The sequence below is a fragment of the Oreochromis aureus genome, linkage group 5 (assembly GCF_013358895.1).
Source record: "Oreochromis aureus strain Israel breed Guangdong linkage group 5, ZZ_aureus, whole genome shotgun sequence".
NCBI lineage: Eukaryota > Metazoa > Chordata > Actinopteri > Cichliformes > Cichlidae > Oreochromis > Oreochromis aureus.
In genome coordinates, this window is record NC_052946.1 from 41,452,083 (window position 1) to 41,467,112 (window position 15,030).

General features: G+C 44.3%; 1 protein-coding gene across 1 annotated transcript; it reads right to left on the reverse strand.

The window, feature by feature from the left end:
* Positions 1 to 1,664: 1,664 nt before the first annotated feature.
* LOC116312922 (nuclear factor 7, ovary-like) lies at positions 1,665 to 3,955 on the reverse strand. The gene is made up of 2 exons (XM_031730450.2): positions 3,836 to 3,955; positions 1,665 to 3,753 (listed from the first exon to the last, which is right to left on the reverse strand). The coding sequence occupies exons 1-2, from the start codon at positions 3,855 to 3,857 to the stop codon at positions 2,348 to 2,350; spliced, it is 1,428 nt and encodes a 475-aa protein (XP_031586310.2). The 5' UTR covers positions 3,858 to 3,955; the 3' UTR covers positions 1,665 to 2,347.
* Between the last annotated feature and the right edge of the window lie 11,075 nt (positions 3,956 to 15,030).

Here is a 15,030-nt window from a genome sequence, read left to right on the forward strand (position 1 = left end):
ACGGCTTTAAAATGCCACATTTACGTCTTCATAATGTTTTGCTTTCACATTTGTCTTGAGGCACGCTCAGTCATCCAGGTCTCATGCTTTTACATTTATTAAAATTATCCATCATTTCTTTTTCTTCAGTGGTTTTTTTTTTTTTTCCATTTTCTCCAGGTAAGACAGGTAAAACATTTACAAAGAATTCACTGAACTTATCAATAATATGCTTAATAATTACTGTCTGTGGCTTTTTCTACATATACAGTTGGCTATGTACCACGAATGAAGTTTGTGGTAAAAAGTCGAGTACTTCTGATTCGAGGTTCTCTGTTTCAGAGGAGCCACAGTATCCAGTCAAACGCAGTCAAGATGTAATGCTGTTAACAAGATAATGAACACCTGTGGGAGCAGTGTTCAGGTAGCTGCTCTGCACTGTGAAGATAACAGTGGGTGAATTATTGTACTTAAACCAGGTTAAAGCACTTTCAAAAAGACATCTACTGTAATGAAATGTATCCCCCACTGCTGTGTAATCCATTATTGTAAATATATTTATTAATTTATTCATGTTATTAAGAAATTATCATAAAATGAGTGCATTACTCTTTGGTGTAGCTGCAGAAGGTGAAGCCTGACCTCCAAAGCTACACACAGGCTACATTTCCAAGATAGCAAGACAACATTAAAGTAATGCTGACTTTACATCTGTATTATAATTGTGATCAAGACTGTAAAGTCTAAATAGATGTTAAATTAACAGACTGATGAAGCCTGATGGTTTAACAGTAATAACACTTTCCTCTCATAACTGATTGATCTATTTATAGTTGACCAGGTGACACCAACAAGGTTGAAAAGACACAGATTCATAGCTGAATTGTAAATTAAAGCTATTAGCACTTGGACCCCTCTCAGAGTGGTACATTTCATACTGAAAGTCATTGATCTACAGTTGACCAGCTAGTTTTGTAGCTTTGTACTACCGTATTTTTCGGACCATAAGGCGCACTGGATTATAAGGCCCATTAAGCAAAAAAAATAAAACAGTCAGATAAGTCAAACTTTACTCAACTCATTCTTCTTGCTTCCTCCACTTCAAAAAAGTTAGCGTTCATCCTCCAGCTTCACTGTGTTTGTTATGCTAACATAGCTGTGTAGCTAGCGATCACGTAGCACATCATTATATACCAGCTAGCCCAACTTCAGTAACCCTACAAACGTCACTGCTGTTTAGTTTCCTGTCTTCATTTATGTTGGAAGTGATAGCAGAGCTGTACATTTGAATGTTTCAGAAATCTCTCAGTCAGAACATGCTATATCATGTTTAGCTGGAAGCTAGCGAGCTAACTTCCTGCTAACTTCTAACGCCGTTAAATTTAATAAATCCTGTTTTCATGGATGCCTGGATGTTAAACTTAATTGTTACACCTGGTAAAGCAGCAACGCTGATCATTTTATTAAAGATGAAAGAATTTAGACAGTTTGTAACTCTCAGTGATGCCGCAGTGATCGTTTGACTTTGGGACCTGAAGCAGACTGAGTTTAGGACCCAGATGACTCCGCGAGGCTCCTGACTACAGTAGCCGTAATGCTCCAACAATCCATCAAGCGGTGCGGCTTCATAGCTTAGCAAAGTCATACTGAAACATTTTTGACAGATTTTTGAGCGCCGTGTACCACAGAAAATTGGTTCAAGGTCAGTAAGCACAACCAGAATTCATACATAAGGCGCACTGTCGATTTTTGAGAAAATTAAAGGATTTTAAGTGCACCTTATAGTGCGGAAAATACGTCAATATCATGACATCAGATAAGTAGGTGCAATATTCTGAAGTGCTTTGTTCTGTTTACCATAAAATGAAACACCGCTGATATCCTGTTGATCTTTAGTAGTGATGTCCACATTGTTTCAATGTTGATTCTATTATATTAAAGTTGCCAGAGTAAATACCATTTAATACCTGTTGATCATCAGTTTGTGATTTCAGTTTTGATTCAGTGAAATTCAGATTGACAGCACAAAGTTGATTTAACTTTGTTTCTATTACTGTTTGCTATCAAGTATAAACTTCTGACACACACGCAGAAACCATGCTGCGAGTCACTCAGCTAAGATCTGAACTCACAGCTACGCTAAGCTAGCAAATCCCTAAAGAGACAATGATTGAATACTATGGATATAATTTGCAGGTGATTCAGATAAAGCATGTGAAGATTACGCTACGAAAGAAGTTGTTCTCAAAGGTTTGCAATTAAACAAGTTTAACCTGCAGAAAAGCATCACTGTGCTTAGCATCAGGAACAGGAAGTGACACAATAATGCAGCGATCCAACATTTTAGATACGATCTTCCTGTTTGTGTTTAACTGTTCTGCTTCACTGACAGTGAGAACTTTACTGGTAACAGCTTAATGGGGTATTTAATCACAGTGGCAAAGAATGGAAACACTTTTTCACTGCAAGTGTGCGTGAAGGTGTGTATGTGTTTGCCAGTGTCAGCGTCAGAGAACGACAGCTTTCCTTTGGTCCAGTCCAGATTCAGTCTGATCCTCTTGTATTTCTTGTTCACCGAGAGAGGAGTTTCTGGATCTGCTGATGAGCCTGCATAGTACTGACCTTGACTGTATCCCAGTCCCCACAGTCCAGACCGTATGTTTCCCTTCCTCTGGTCAGACTCTGCTAACACGCCCAGTGACCACCCTCTATTATCTCCAACCTCAACATCCCAGCTGTGCTTCCCTGAATTAAAGCCCTTGGAGCTCAGGGCAAAGTAGAGATGATCAAACCTCTCTGGATTATCGGGGAGCTGCTGCCGGTCTCCTACCCTCATGGTGGTCAGACCTTCATACAGGATCAGTCCCGGATGGGCAGTGTTTGGGTCCAGAATCAGAGGAGTGTAGGAGACCATATACTTCATGTTGTTCCAGATGCTGAAGGTCAGGTTGCCCAGGTGTTTGGCCTGGTCTATCAGAGCTCCCGAGGGCAGCTGTGGATCATCCAGCAGGGGGCAGCGCTGGGCTCTTTCCACCGCAGCCTTGTAGTTGTGCAGGAATGAGACGTCTTCAGCTCTCAGCTCCTCCTCTGTGGCCCTGACTGTGTCTGAAAGAGCTGCTATCTCTCTGCTCACAGCCTCCATCTTCTCCTTCATCATCCAGCTCTTCTGCTCCTCTTCCTCCCACAGCACGGTCAGCCTGGCCTCCTCTTCCTCTGCTAGAAACTGGTGAAGCTTCTTAAACTGCTCCCTAATCTTCCTCTCTGTGCGTCGGGCCTGGGCCTTAATGTGTTCTGCTGTTTGATCAAACTTCATTTGGACTTCTTCACAGACCTTTAACTTCTGCTTTAAAGCTTCCAGAGTTTCCTGAAGGTCGTTCTTGTGTTGTTGTGCAGCTTTATCGATGGGCTTGAACGTGTGGTCGCTGTGCTTTTCCGAGGTGCCGCAGACCACACACACTAGCTCCTGATGGTCCATACAGAAGAGACTGAGTTTCTCAGAGTGCAGACTGCAGAGATCCTCTGGAGTTATCTGATTTCTCTCCTCTAAGAACGTCTCACACAGGTTCTTCAGAGCCAGGTTACACGGTGGATCGTGCATTGTAGATTGTTTCTGACAGACTGGACAGTCGTGTGCTGGGTTTTTTCTCCACCAGCTGTCCAGACAGTCCTTACAGAAGCTGTGGCTGCACGGCAGAAGAACCGGATCTTTGAAGATGTCCAGACAAACTGGACAGCAAAGATCTGATCTGGCAGCCATGGAGTCTCCGGGTGAAGCTGGAAGCAGCAGACAGGCAGTACAGTCAGTCCTGGCTCCCCTCCCTCCTCTGCTGTGAGTCGTGTTTTCAGACAAACTAACCTTCAGTGTGGACCGTCGGCATCCGGAAGCAGCAGTGTCGTTTGTGTCCTGAAGCTGGACTCGCTCAGAGGAAGCTGCTGGTCCGAAGCTCAGGCTGACCGTTTGTGTGTCTCCGCTGCGAGTGAGAGAAAACTTTGTTCCTGGTGTGTCTCAGGTGAGGGGTGGAGCTTGATTACGAATGCTGTTGCTTCAACTGTAAGTTGCAGTTGAGTCATTCCAGAGAATGAGATTTCAAAACTGCCAACAGGTCTAAAACTGCAGAGCAAGTTTCTGTTCAGGTGCAGGTCTGGACATGAAGAGATTTATGAGCCTGCAAAACAAACCACTGTTCAGCGCCGCAGTGAGAATGCGAGCGTGTGATGCAATAACAGAAGCACAGCTGATACTGATGGGTGACAACAAGCTGCCCCATGCACACCTTTATTAAGACAGGTTTTTTTTCTCATTTCCAACAACCTGGGATTACATTTTTCCACAGACATGAGAAGAGGAAGTTTAAGATCATAATATTCCACATCCCAGAATTTTACAAGTCACAACAAAGAAAAAGCTTCCAAACTCTGAAAGTAGAGAAACAAATGAAAAAGACTGGGATGTAAAAGAGTCTGAACCCAAAAGCTGAGGCAAGAAAAACAAACAAAGACACAAAAAAAGACTAAAATGCAGTCAGACAAGACGAGCACACCTGGAGGGCACAGCCAATGTCTGAGGGCCACCCTTTTCTACAGGTTTACACTGCAACATGAGGCACAGCACAAGCACACCGGCCAGGGAGCACTCACTCATGCCGCGGTGTGATGTACAGTCATGTGGCCAATAGAAATGCAGAATGACAGGGGGATGGCCCACATGATACATGGGCGACACGGGCGGCCACGGAGAAAAGATGGAGCTCAGCAGGAGATACTGGACCTTCACTCAGCCAACACAGCACAGCTGCTTTCCATGTGAACGAGCCACCGGAGGACACAGGTGGGCAGACACAGGCTGAGAGGAGCCAGACCATGAGGCCGTCAGTCGTGCCCTCCTCGGGCTCTGGGGAAACTCATGGGAGGGTGCAGAACATTCCCAGCATCCCTGCCCTGTTATTGCTGGACAGCGCTGATGATGACGAAGAGCAGGACGGCGGTGTGTCGGGCACATCTAGCGGCGTGGACGTCGGCGTGGAGAACAGAGCAGGGGCGAGAACAAAGAGCTGGACTGTGGTGACACACCACCCTGCTGAGGGAGGCGATTGAACCTGCTGACACTGTAAGTAAACAGTATCTAGACCATAAAAGTATCACCAGCTGTCGATATTAAAGGTTTGAGGTTATGGCAGAATCCTTCACAGGAAATGACATCAGAGTTTAGATGATGCACATCATGAATCTGTTCATTTATATCTGGATTTACGCCTCTCTCCTAATAATCTCCAGTTTAGGGTTGGGCTGGAGCTTATCACCCGCTGTGACCATCAGCTGCTGGTTTCGAACCCAGGACTTTGTGGTGATGGTGCTAACCACCACACCTCCACAAACTTTAGCCTTAATCTAGTTCAAACAGGTGAGTTTTAAAAGCATTCTCCGACTGTACAGTTGTTGTGAAGGAGGAACTCTGCAGAGCTTTTGTTTCCAGCTGCAAACACGTGATGTGATATAAAGTTGGACTGCTGCCTCACAGGATGTGTTTCTGCAGTGTTTGGATTTACTTTCACCTTTCGATGAACATTCGGCTCGTGTCTGCGATGTTTGCTCAGAAACATCAGGACTGTAACACTCAGTTGGTTTGATATGAGTACGTGTTGCATTGGTCGATCTTGCGATTGTCACAAGAATGTGATGGGAACGCCTCTGTGATCTTTTGACTGTAAAAATAAGTTGGTTCATTTCAACCCCAGCAGGTCATTTTGTCTTTGATGAGCTCTTCTTCTCTCCTTTTCTAAACACTTCTCGATGTTTCTCCTCCTCGCCACCATCAGGAGGTTCACGGAGTCAGATCGCAGGTTTTATTGGGCCTTTGTGAGGCTACAGAGGCTTTAATTTAGAATTCATTACACCATCAAACTGGCTGAAACGTGATGGAAAACAGCAGGGCAAAATAAGCTGTTATTATTTGACATTTCCAGCTGTTACGACTAAAATCCTGTAATTAAATGAATGTGACCCGGGTGGTTCATCTTTCATCGAACGACCTCAAATATCTGTGAATGAGTTTGATGATAGAGCAGCAGAAAGTGCAGAGCTGCTCCAAATATTTGTTTCTGTTATTGTAATGAGAGAAACTCTTGTCAGCTTTGTCCTTCTATGAAATTCGTTTTCTTTCCTGCTTTGAATCTTTGATAAATGTGCAAAAATCCACCCGTGGGAGGCGCACACGAAAGAAACCAGCCTTCAGAAAGGAGCACTCACGGTTCACTTGTTCAGAATAGCTACTTTTTAATTGCAGAGCTCTCGTTCCAACTTTTAAGTACAATATTAGAAGGATAATCATCAGGTTAGAACACCTGTGATGTGGCAGCACTCGACTGTAGTGAGGAGAAAAGCAGCAGGGAGTGTCGGGTTCGGCGTGTTAACAACGTCGGCCCATTTTGTTCTTCTACAACAGCCTGTAACATCTGCTCAGCAGGTACAGCGATCAGGCCGAGGATCACCTGGAGGGGTCTTTGCAGTTTGTAAGAACACTGGACACCATCTGTGATCCTAATCTCTGCAAATCTTCCATATCCATAATTTTTAGTTCAGTCAACATTACACCACAGATCCTCTTCAGCAGCACGTCTGCCAAACACAGACACAGCCCGGTCATGGAAAAGCAGCGTGTTTGCTCAGGTATGAGTGTGTCGTATACAACTGTACATATCTGTGTATCTTTTATTCTAAAGTAATTATCATTTAAAATCTACATACTGTTAATGGAGAGATGCCAAACTGTCTGTCATTGTTCTTGTAACAGTGGCGATAAAAATATATCTTATCTATTAGCTCCTTTTCTTCATCACAGCCAGGATCACCTCCAAACTCAGGTATCCTCCTTTGGAAGAGTGTGCAGGATGTCAGCCTGAGTCCTCACAGGCAAAAACCACAGTTTATAAAGACATTGTTTAATTTAAAACCTGACCTTGGATCCTTTTCTAATCCTAAACCGCTGCCTTTATTTTCTGAAAAGAACAGATTTTATGTTTAAAGTAGATTTAAAAAATGAAACCAGAACCTTTAAACCGCCACAGAGTGCTCGCTCTGATTGTTGTGCCCCAAGGCTCCAAGGGGTGGATAGAAGAAGAACTCAATCGTTTTTGTATCTTCCTGTTAAAAGAGTGTTCTTCTTCCCCGCTGCTGACAAGTGCTCCTAAAAGGGGGTCATCTGATTGTTGGGAATCCCGTTTTTTTAATTTCAGCAAACTCTTTCTTAACTGGTTCGAGTTTTTATTTCATCTCCATCGAGTTATTTTCTGTGGTTGCAATCGAGCTGGCAGTGCGGTCTTATTTAGACCCAAACTGAAGTGTTTTAGCCGTTAGCACTTCCTGCAGGTATCCTGTGCTGCTAAAAGCTTCCTCATCTTGTTGTGTTGAAGCGCAGCTGGTGTGTGTTCCTAGAGTTGTGTTTTTGGGTGGACAGTCTTTGACTGTGGCTGATTCTGACGCGCTCAGGCTTATTTATGTGTTGTTCATGGTTTCAAAGATCGTTAGCTAAATGTAGCATCTTCCTTGGTCGGTGGCTCCGCAGCTTCGTGCCTCTGACGATGAAAGAAATGTGCAGAAACAGGCCGATATGAACAAATGGGCGAGTGTGTGAAATCAGTCTTTCACACAGAGTGGGGCGATTGGGGGCAAAGTGTTTTTCGGGTGCTGGATCGTCTCAGCAGAGCAGGTTAAAAGGTTAAGGATTCCCTCAGGAGTAGAAACTATAAAGTCAGCCAAAGAAATGCTCGAAAAATGTAATTTTATCGAACGTGTGATTTACTTTGGGCCTGCAGGAATGTAAGCACCAGCTTAGCGAACTCCAAATGTGCAGGAGACAGTCCAAGAAAATAAACGGTGTGTGCTGCGAGCTGCTGCGTTTAAACCTCCTCACGCGAGCATGCTGGTAATTACTACAGCAGCTGGGGGATTTCACATACAACATAAACTCCTTAGTGCTGTACAAACGACTGAACATCATAAATCAGCCACTCGTCATTTAAACCTGTGGATTATGAGGGATTATATACATCCAATCTTTTCATGCACACACAGCCAAACCATCACTGATTTAACCAGAGTGGAGGCGAACGCACACACACACAGCGGATTATAAAATACAGATACATGAGACGCCCCCGAGCCTCGAACACCACCAGCTCCACACCTCCACATCCACAAACCACACGAGTCTCAGCCGAGTGTGGAGACACCCCATCGCTCCTTTTTCTCATCGTTTTGGTCTTTCTGCTTCTTTGTTGCTGTTCTGCCTTCCGGATTCCATTTTTGTAGTTTTGTTGTTTCCATCTTTGTCCACTTTTTCCTGGTCGTGCTGTGTCTCTAAATCCTTGGTTGGATTCTTGTGTCTGGTTATTTCAGTCTTGTTGCTTTTCTGCGTCTCGTTGTGTTGTTCTGCTTCATTGTTGGGATTTAGTTCAGGGTGATGTGCAGCTTCTCAGTCATCCAGGTCATGGTGGTGTTGACAGCTTGAAAAAGAAGGCAGCTGGACTTCTTCAGACCTGTAAAAACCTTTAGAGGCCCTTTTGTGTGTTTGTCATACCTTTGCTTACTAATCCAGTTGTGTTCATTATTTTCGGAGCCTTTTCTGTGTCGTGCTGGTTATTTACTTTCATCTTGACTCATTTTCTGCTCGTATTATTCATTTTTTCCTCTGGGTAAACTTCGTCCTGACCTTGGGGTCCTTGGATCTGAGCCGGGTGATCCTGTTTCGTGATGCCGCCTCGCCTGCGGGCGATGACGTCACTGAAAGTGTGGAACTGGTTTAATTCCCAGCAGACTAATGTTCTGCCAATTAGCCCATTTTAAAAGGGGGACTCTTGTTAAGAATATCATTTTCTTACTTCTAACAGGTCACTCAAAAATAGCAGAGCTTAGTTTAGCCCTGTGAGCGTCTGTCTGCCAGTCCCTCCCTCTCACTGGTTTAAATGGGTTAGCTGGAAAAGGTGATGTCAGTTTTCCGTGCTGCCAGTTCACTGTCAGTCAAACTCCCACACTGAATCTGAAGACGGTGGTAGCGAGGTGTGACATCACCCGCTGGTTTCATTAGAGCTGGTCTGAAGCAAAGGGCTGCAGCTTCTGCTTGTCTCATGTTTCCTCTTATAGTAGCTGATGCAGAGCATGTCGGCTAACCTGTCGCCTGTTTTCAACGTCACAGTTCAACTCACCGAGATGAGTCAGCTAACTCCTGTTTGCATTAATTAATTAGATCAATTCAGTTCACTTTTAGTCATCTAGCATCAAATCTCAGCAACAGCTACTTTATATTGTTAGGCACAGACACACACAGAGAAACCCCAAGAATCAGACGACCCACTAAGAGTTAGCACTGGGAAACAGTGGGAAGGAAAAACTCCCTTTTAACAGGAAGAAACCCCCGGAGAATCAGGCTCAGGTTGGGGCGGTGATCTGCCGCAGCAGGTTGGGAGTGATGGCAGGCAGGACAGAGACGCTGTGGACGAGAGCCAGAGATTAATAATAAATAATGAGTAAATACAGAGAGGTGTACAAACACATAGATCAGAAGATTTGAGAATAGATAAAGGAAGCGGTACAGGTACACAAACACACAAACAGAGGCATTAAACATGGATTCCTGTTTAAAACATGATGAAAATAATGTCACTGGGTCATTTAGTGGTTGGAACAGTGTGGTCACCTTCTGGTAATTTTAAATAATTTAATTTCTTGTTGATTATTACATATTTTCTGTTACTTCAGTAAAGTTTTAAACATGAAATTAGATTTTCCCATCTTCATGGTAAGTAGTTAAACAATTTAAACTGCTTATTTAGATCATCACCATACATCAGGTCTTTGTACGACTTCACATCTCTCTGCTTCTGCTGGATGTAAACATGAGGACACTCATCAGTGTTTCAGTAAACTCTTTGTGGTAGTTCTGTGTATTCCTTTGGTGGACCATAATATCCTATTAGAGCCATTAGAACATGCTGTAGGTATTACAGGTACTGCACTGCAGTGGTTTGTATCATATCTATCTAATAGACTCCAATTTGTACATGTAAATGGAGAGTCCTCTTCACACACTAAGGTCAATTATGGTGTTCCACAGGGTTCAGTGCTAGGACCAATTCTGTTTACATTATACATGCTTCCCTTAGGCAGCATCATTAGAAGACATAGCATAAATTTTCACTGCTATGCAGATGACACCCAGCTCTATCTATCCATGAAGCCAGGTAACACACACCAATTAGTTAAACTGCAGGAATGTCTTAAAGACATAAAGACCTGGATGGCCGCTAACTTTCTGCTTCTTAATTCAGATCAAACTGAGGTTATTGTACTCGGCCCTGAAAATCTTAGAAATATGGTATCTAAGCAGATTCTTACTCTGGATGGCATTACCTTGGCCTCCAGTACTGCTGTGAGGAACCTTGGAGTCATTTTTGACCAGGACATGTCCTTCAATGCACATATTAAACAAATATGTAAGACTGCTTTCAGTTTCCACCTTGGATTCAGGAGACTGACACTCTCTGCTTTTAAGATTAGGTTTAAAACTTTGACAAAGCATAAAGTTCGGTGACCCTGATCCTCGGCCTGGGCTGCTGATGGATTCCCTGATGCAGAGGAATTATCAGTCTGATGTTAAAGGTAAAATAGAAGCAAGACAAACTGAGAGACTTTATTGCTTGAGTGACTGTTTAGCTTTAAAAACCAGGTTTAAATGTCCTGGAAGAAGAAGACTGATTGCAGCATTATAAATGAATCATCTGTTGTCTTCCTCATTACATTTACAGCATCAGTGGTCCCAGAGGATGTAAAGACATATCTCCAGTTTGTTTCAGCAGGAGAGACGTTTTTAAATTTTAAACTTCCATCATGGACTCTGGGAGGGCATATCGATGTTTTTATGCCCTTTCCATGTAATTGATTTTCCCGCCCCGACTTTGATCTCCGTGTTTACTTATCCCTATCAATACTCCTCCTCGCTTTATCTCAGCCTTCATCAGCCCCCCTCCCTCCCTCCTTTCCTTTCTCACCTCAGTGGGTGGCAAATTAATCCCGTCTCTCTTGCTCCCTTTAATCAAAGGACGATCAGGCACACAGCGGCTCGTCATTAAAGGTCAGCGCAGTTGGCAGGTGAGGAGATGCAGAAGCAGCTGATTTACAGCTACATCATCCAGAGTGTGATTGGACTCTTCTCACTGCTACCTGCGTGACACAGACAGGAAGTAAGTGGTGACGATGAGCCCTCCTGTGTCTAAGAGCTGATCTGTTTTAGCCCCACGCTAATATGTTCATAAACTTATTAAATCGTGGATTATAACCAAACCCTGAGTGTGTCTCAGTTTGAGAGGGTTAGACTGTTGGGATATTCAACAAATGTTTGCATGTAACATAATGCAGGTTTGGGATGTGGAGAGCACTGGAGAGGTTTTCCTGGACCTTTTCAGTTTTATTCATGAAGCCATCCATGCAGCTGGAGATCAGACCTGCCGGATTTCCACTCAAACAGCCCCACAGACCCCCTTAGACCCCCACAGCTGTTCCTGCAGGTAGCGGGCACACAGGAAGGTGGACCCATGTGGCTCATTCGTGCAATGCCCCCCCCACCGGTCGATGGTGTGGGTCCCTGATCCAGGTATGTTACTGAGTCAGGTCACACGAGAACAAACAAATATTAAAAACAAGTTTGTACCGACCTCATCAGAACCTCATATTTTATGCAGTCATTTTATTTAGTGATGCCAAATTTTAATGATTTTCTTCCAGCTTTTCTGACCCCTCATAACTCATAACTAAGTACAGGAGACGAAATTTTCTGGGATAAAAAACGTGTTTGAGTTCTTTTCAAACATCCTACGGTCACAGTCTGACTCCAGGTCAGATCGTTCAGCTCGATTCCTTCTGTAACCAACTCTGAGCATCCAAATATTCAGAGTATGAAGCTCAAACCTAGCGTGACGTCACTGAAGATGTTACTGATCACACACTGAGGCGGTGCTGTGGGAGGATGTTTCACTGAAGGTTTGAAAAATGCCCACTGGTGGAGAAGTGCTGAAGTGAAGAGTTTTGTTTTCCCCTCTGCTCAGGCTGCTGCCTCCGTAACTCCGACCTGGCTGGGTGGAATTTCCATCTTGTAAGACAAAAGATCTCATAAAAACCTTCTGTAAACAGCAAGTGCAGAAAAGGGAGGAAGAGCCACGGAGACTCGACGGAGGCTCTGAGTTTTTATTCCGTCCACAGCCAGCTGAAAACTTCCTCATCTCTCTGGGAACTTCTGGCTCTTCAGACCTGCGAGCATCGATCTGGGTTTGGCCGATGTTGCTCTGTGAGAATCTGCCGATGTGTGACTTATGAACTCTATCAGACTGAACTGACCCAGCTCCATCCAGGCAGCACGGACACACAGAGAAGCCTAGCTTTGGAGGAATTCAGGTGTGTTTAACAATTCTTTCCCAAGACGCCGGCACCGTGTGCCATCCTGCACATCTCAGGACATTAATCTGGGCAACAATGAGACGGGACAAACATGCTGCAGCGGTGATAATGGAGAGCAGCAGGACAGCGAAGCTGATGGGAAATGGACAGAAAGGACCCGCGGCGAGGTCTTTTCAATCAGCACACTCGACAAAAGCTCCTCCTGCTCCTCGCGGGTTCCCTTTCTGAAGGATAATGGCGGTCCAGCTCCCGACTCGCTCTTTGTTGACTTTTTGTCAGCGGCTATAATCAACAGCGCCGCTGCCAGCCGATAAGAGCCAGGCCTCGTAATGACGCGATTATTCCTCAAATTGCATTTTAAGCTTCACGGAGCAGCCGCAGAATGGAGGTGAAGTCACACCTGATGGAAACCTGCGCGCTAACTCCAGCCCGTTCGCCCAGACCAGCGCTGCTGTCCACCCTGATGCTTCTCATACATTTCATCCTGTGCTCGTGCTTTATGTTTGTGTAGAATGGATGGTATTTAACGCCATCCTTCTCTCGGCGCTCTCTCATGAATCATATTGATTTTTCTTTCCCAGATAAAGGTGAGCCATCACATTATGATGCTAACCTTAAACACAGTTTTCTATACCAGCTCAAAAAGCAGCTTTTCTCTCTGACCCTTCACCCCGAGCCAAGAGCCACAGGGAACAACGAGCTGACGGCGTGATGCTGAGACTCTTTATAAGTCTGAACAGCGTTCACCGATGACTGTGTGACTGACAGAGCTGTGCGGGCGGCCAGCGTCGTGCATCAGTGTCCGTTCACCTCGTGTGACAAAGCTTTCCTTTATGGAACGTTTCAGTCCCAGAGCAGGAAGGTTCAACTCGGCTCCTTCAAACAAACACAACCAGAAACAGAAATCCATGCATGCAGGAGTGATGCCTGCACATGCCGACGTGCAGGGCATGCACTGTGTATATCTGCCACGACGACGCCTCTGTATCGGCTTTACATCGTGTATGAAGGTGCAACGAACACCTCCGCTTCTTTACTGAGAGTTTTCCACAAACATTTTTCTGCACATGAATCCTGTGGAGCTCTGTGCGCTAACGGGCAGTAGGTCTGTGCCTGTTAGAGACAGCCACTCACACTTTCTGGGTTTATCAACAAAACGATTTAGAAACATATGAAGAGTGAAGCAGGTCCGGCTGTAACAGTTACCCTTTTCTTTCTGCATTATTAGCAGAATCACAAACCTCTTTAGTAAAATCACAAAACGCGGTCTTTGAAGCGCAGGCGGCTGATTTCAGAGCAGTTTTATTTCCAGTCTAAATATTAATCACTGAGAACTGATTGAGACTTTGTCTTCTTCACATAAACACTTTTTGTTAATTGTTCTAACTTTTTCCCCGAGCTGTAGCGTGGCATTTACAGACTCCGCTCATCTGCACTCCTGCTGTTCACTTTTTTGGAATTACACAGCAGGAGGAGAGAAACTCAAAGAGGCAGAAAATGAGTCTGAGTGCAGCGCGCCGAGGGAAGAAAATGTTCTGATGGTTTCTACTTTTTCTACTGGATACAATAGTAACGACTCACATGACACAAACGTCCCCAAATGTTTTATTCAAAACACGAAGCACTTTGTCACTCTGTGTTTATTATGATTATTATTGGAATGAGCGGGTGACAAACCTGTTTGTAATAATCACAGATGGTCCAAATGAAGCTGGGATCTAATTGGTTTTCAGGAGTCAAAGCAGTACTCCAAAGTATGCATTCAGTACTTTTACAGCAGTAAAGGTATTTTTACATTTCTCTGCAGCTTTGTTGCTTCAGGTTTTTGCAGAAATGAAATCAGCAGATTAATCATGGAGCTGATCGAGGCTTTTATCCAGCTGTGTTTGAATCATTTTGAGCGAAAATAAGAAACACTTCGTGTTTTTGGTTTGCTTCATTGTGGAAGATTTCTGTGAACGTTTCACAAAACTGATGATTATTCAAATATCCATCTGTCGCTGGTGTTCCAGGTCCCCGTTATTCTGTTTGCACATTTTATTTTCCTGCAAACTGACAACATGAAGAAGCTCGTGTGAAACGTGCTGCAGGTCTCTGCAGCAATATTTATCGACTCATTGATTTCAGCTCATCGTGTTTGAATGGCTTTGAATCATTTGTTGTTAATGAAAATGCCAACATGCTGAAAATGTTCCCGATGGATAACGAGGACGTTTCCTCCAAAAGGTTCTCGGCCTCTAACAGCTGATGTTTCCAGCTGGTGTCATCACCTTGCAGGTGCGACGCTGTGAATCGTTACGGTCGATACCTCGGCCCCTTCATTAAAACAACACTGCATCTTCACGGTGTCCAGAAAGCTTTGGGTGACATCACAGTGGCTACGCCCACTTCTGTTCAGCTGATTGGACGTAGCACTGGCGTCGTGTCACTTTTCTTGTTTCTAGTCAGTTCCTCGACTTGAACAAACCCCTCGCCTCAGCCTGTGGAGGAGCCGCTCTCTGTTCACAAGTGCAGGCTCGTTCTGAGGTAATGAAAACATTATTCTTCTATTCAGGTGATTATGCACTAATGAAACCATAAATTTTCTTACCTATAGAAGTCCACAGT

Coding starts and splice junctions, on each gene's coding strand:
- LOC116312922 (XM_031730450.2), bottom strand. CDS start 3,857: ATGCCGACGGTCCACACTGAAG. Junction 3,754..3,835: donor GCCGACGGTCCACACTGAAG/GTTAGTTTGTCT, acceptor TGCTGCTTCCAG/CTTCACCCGGAGACTCCATG.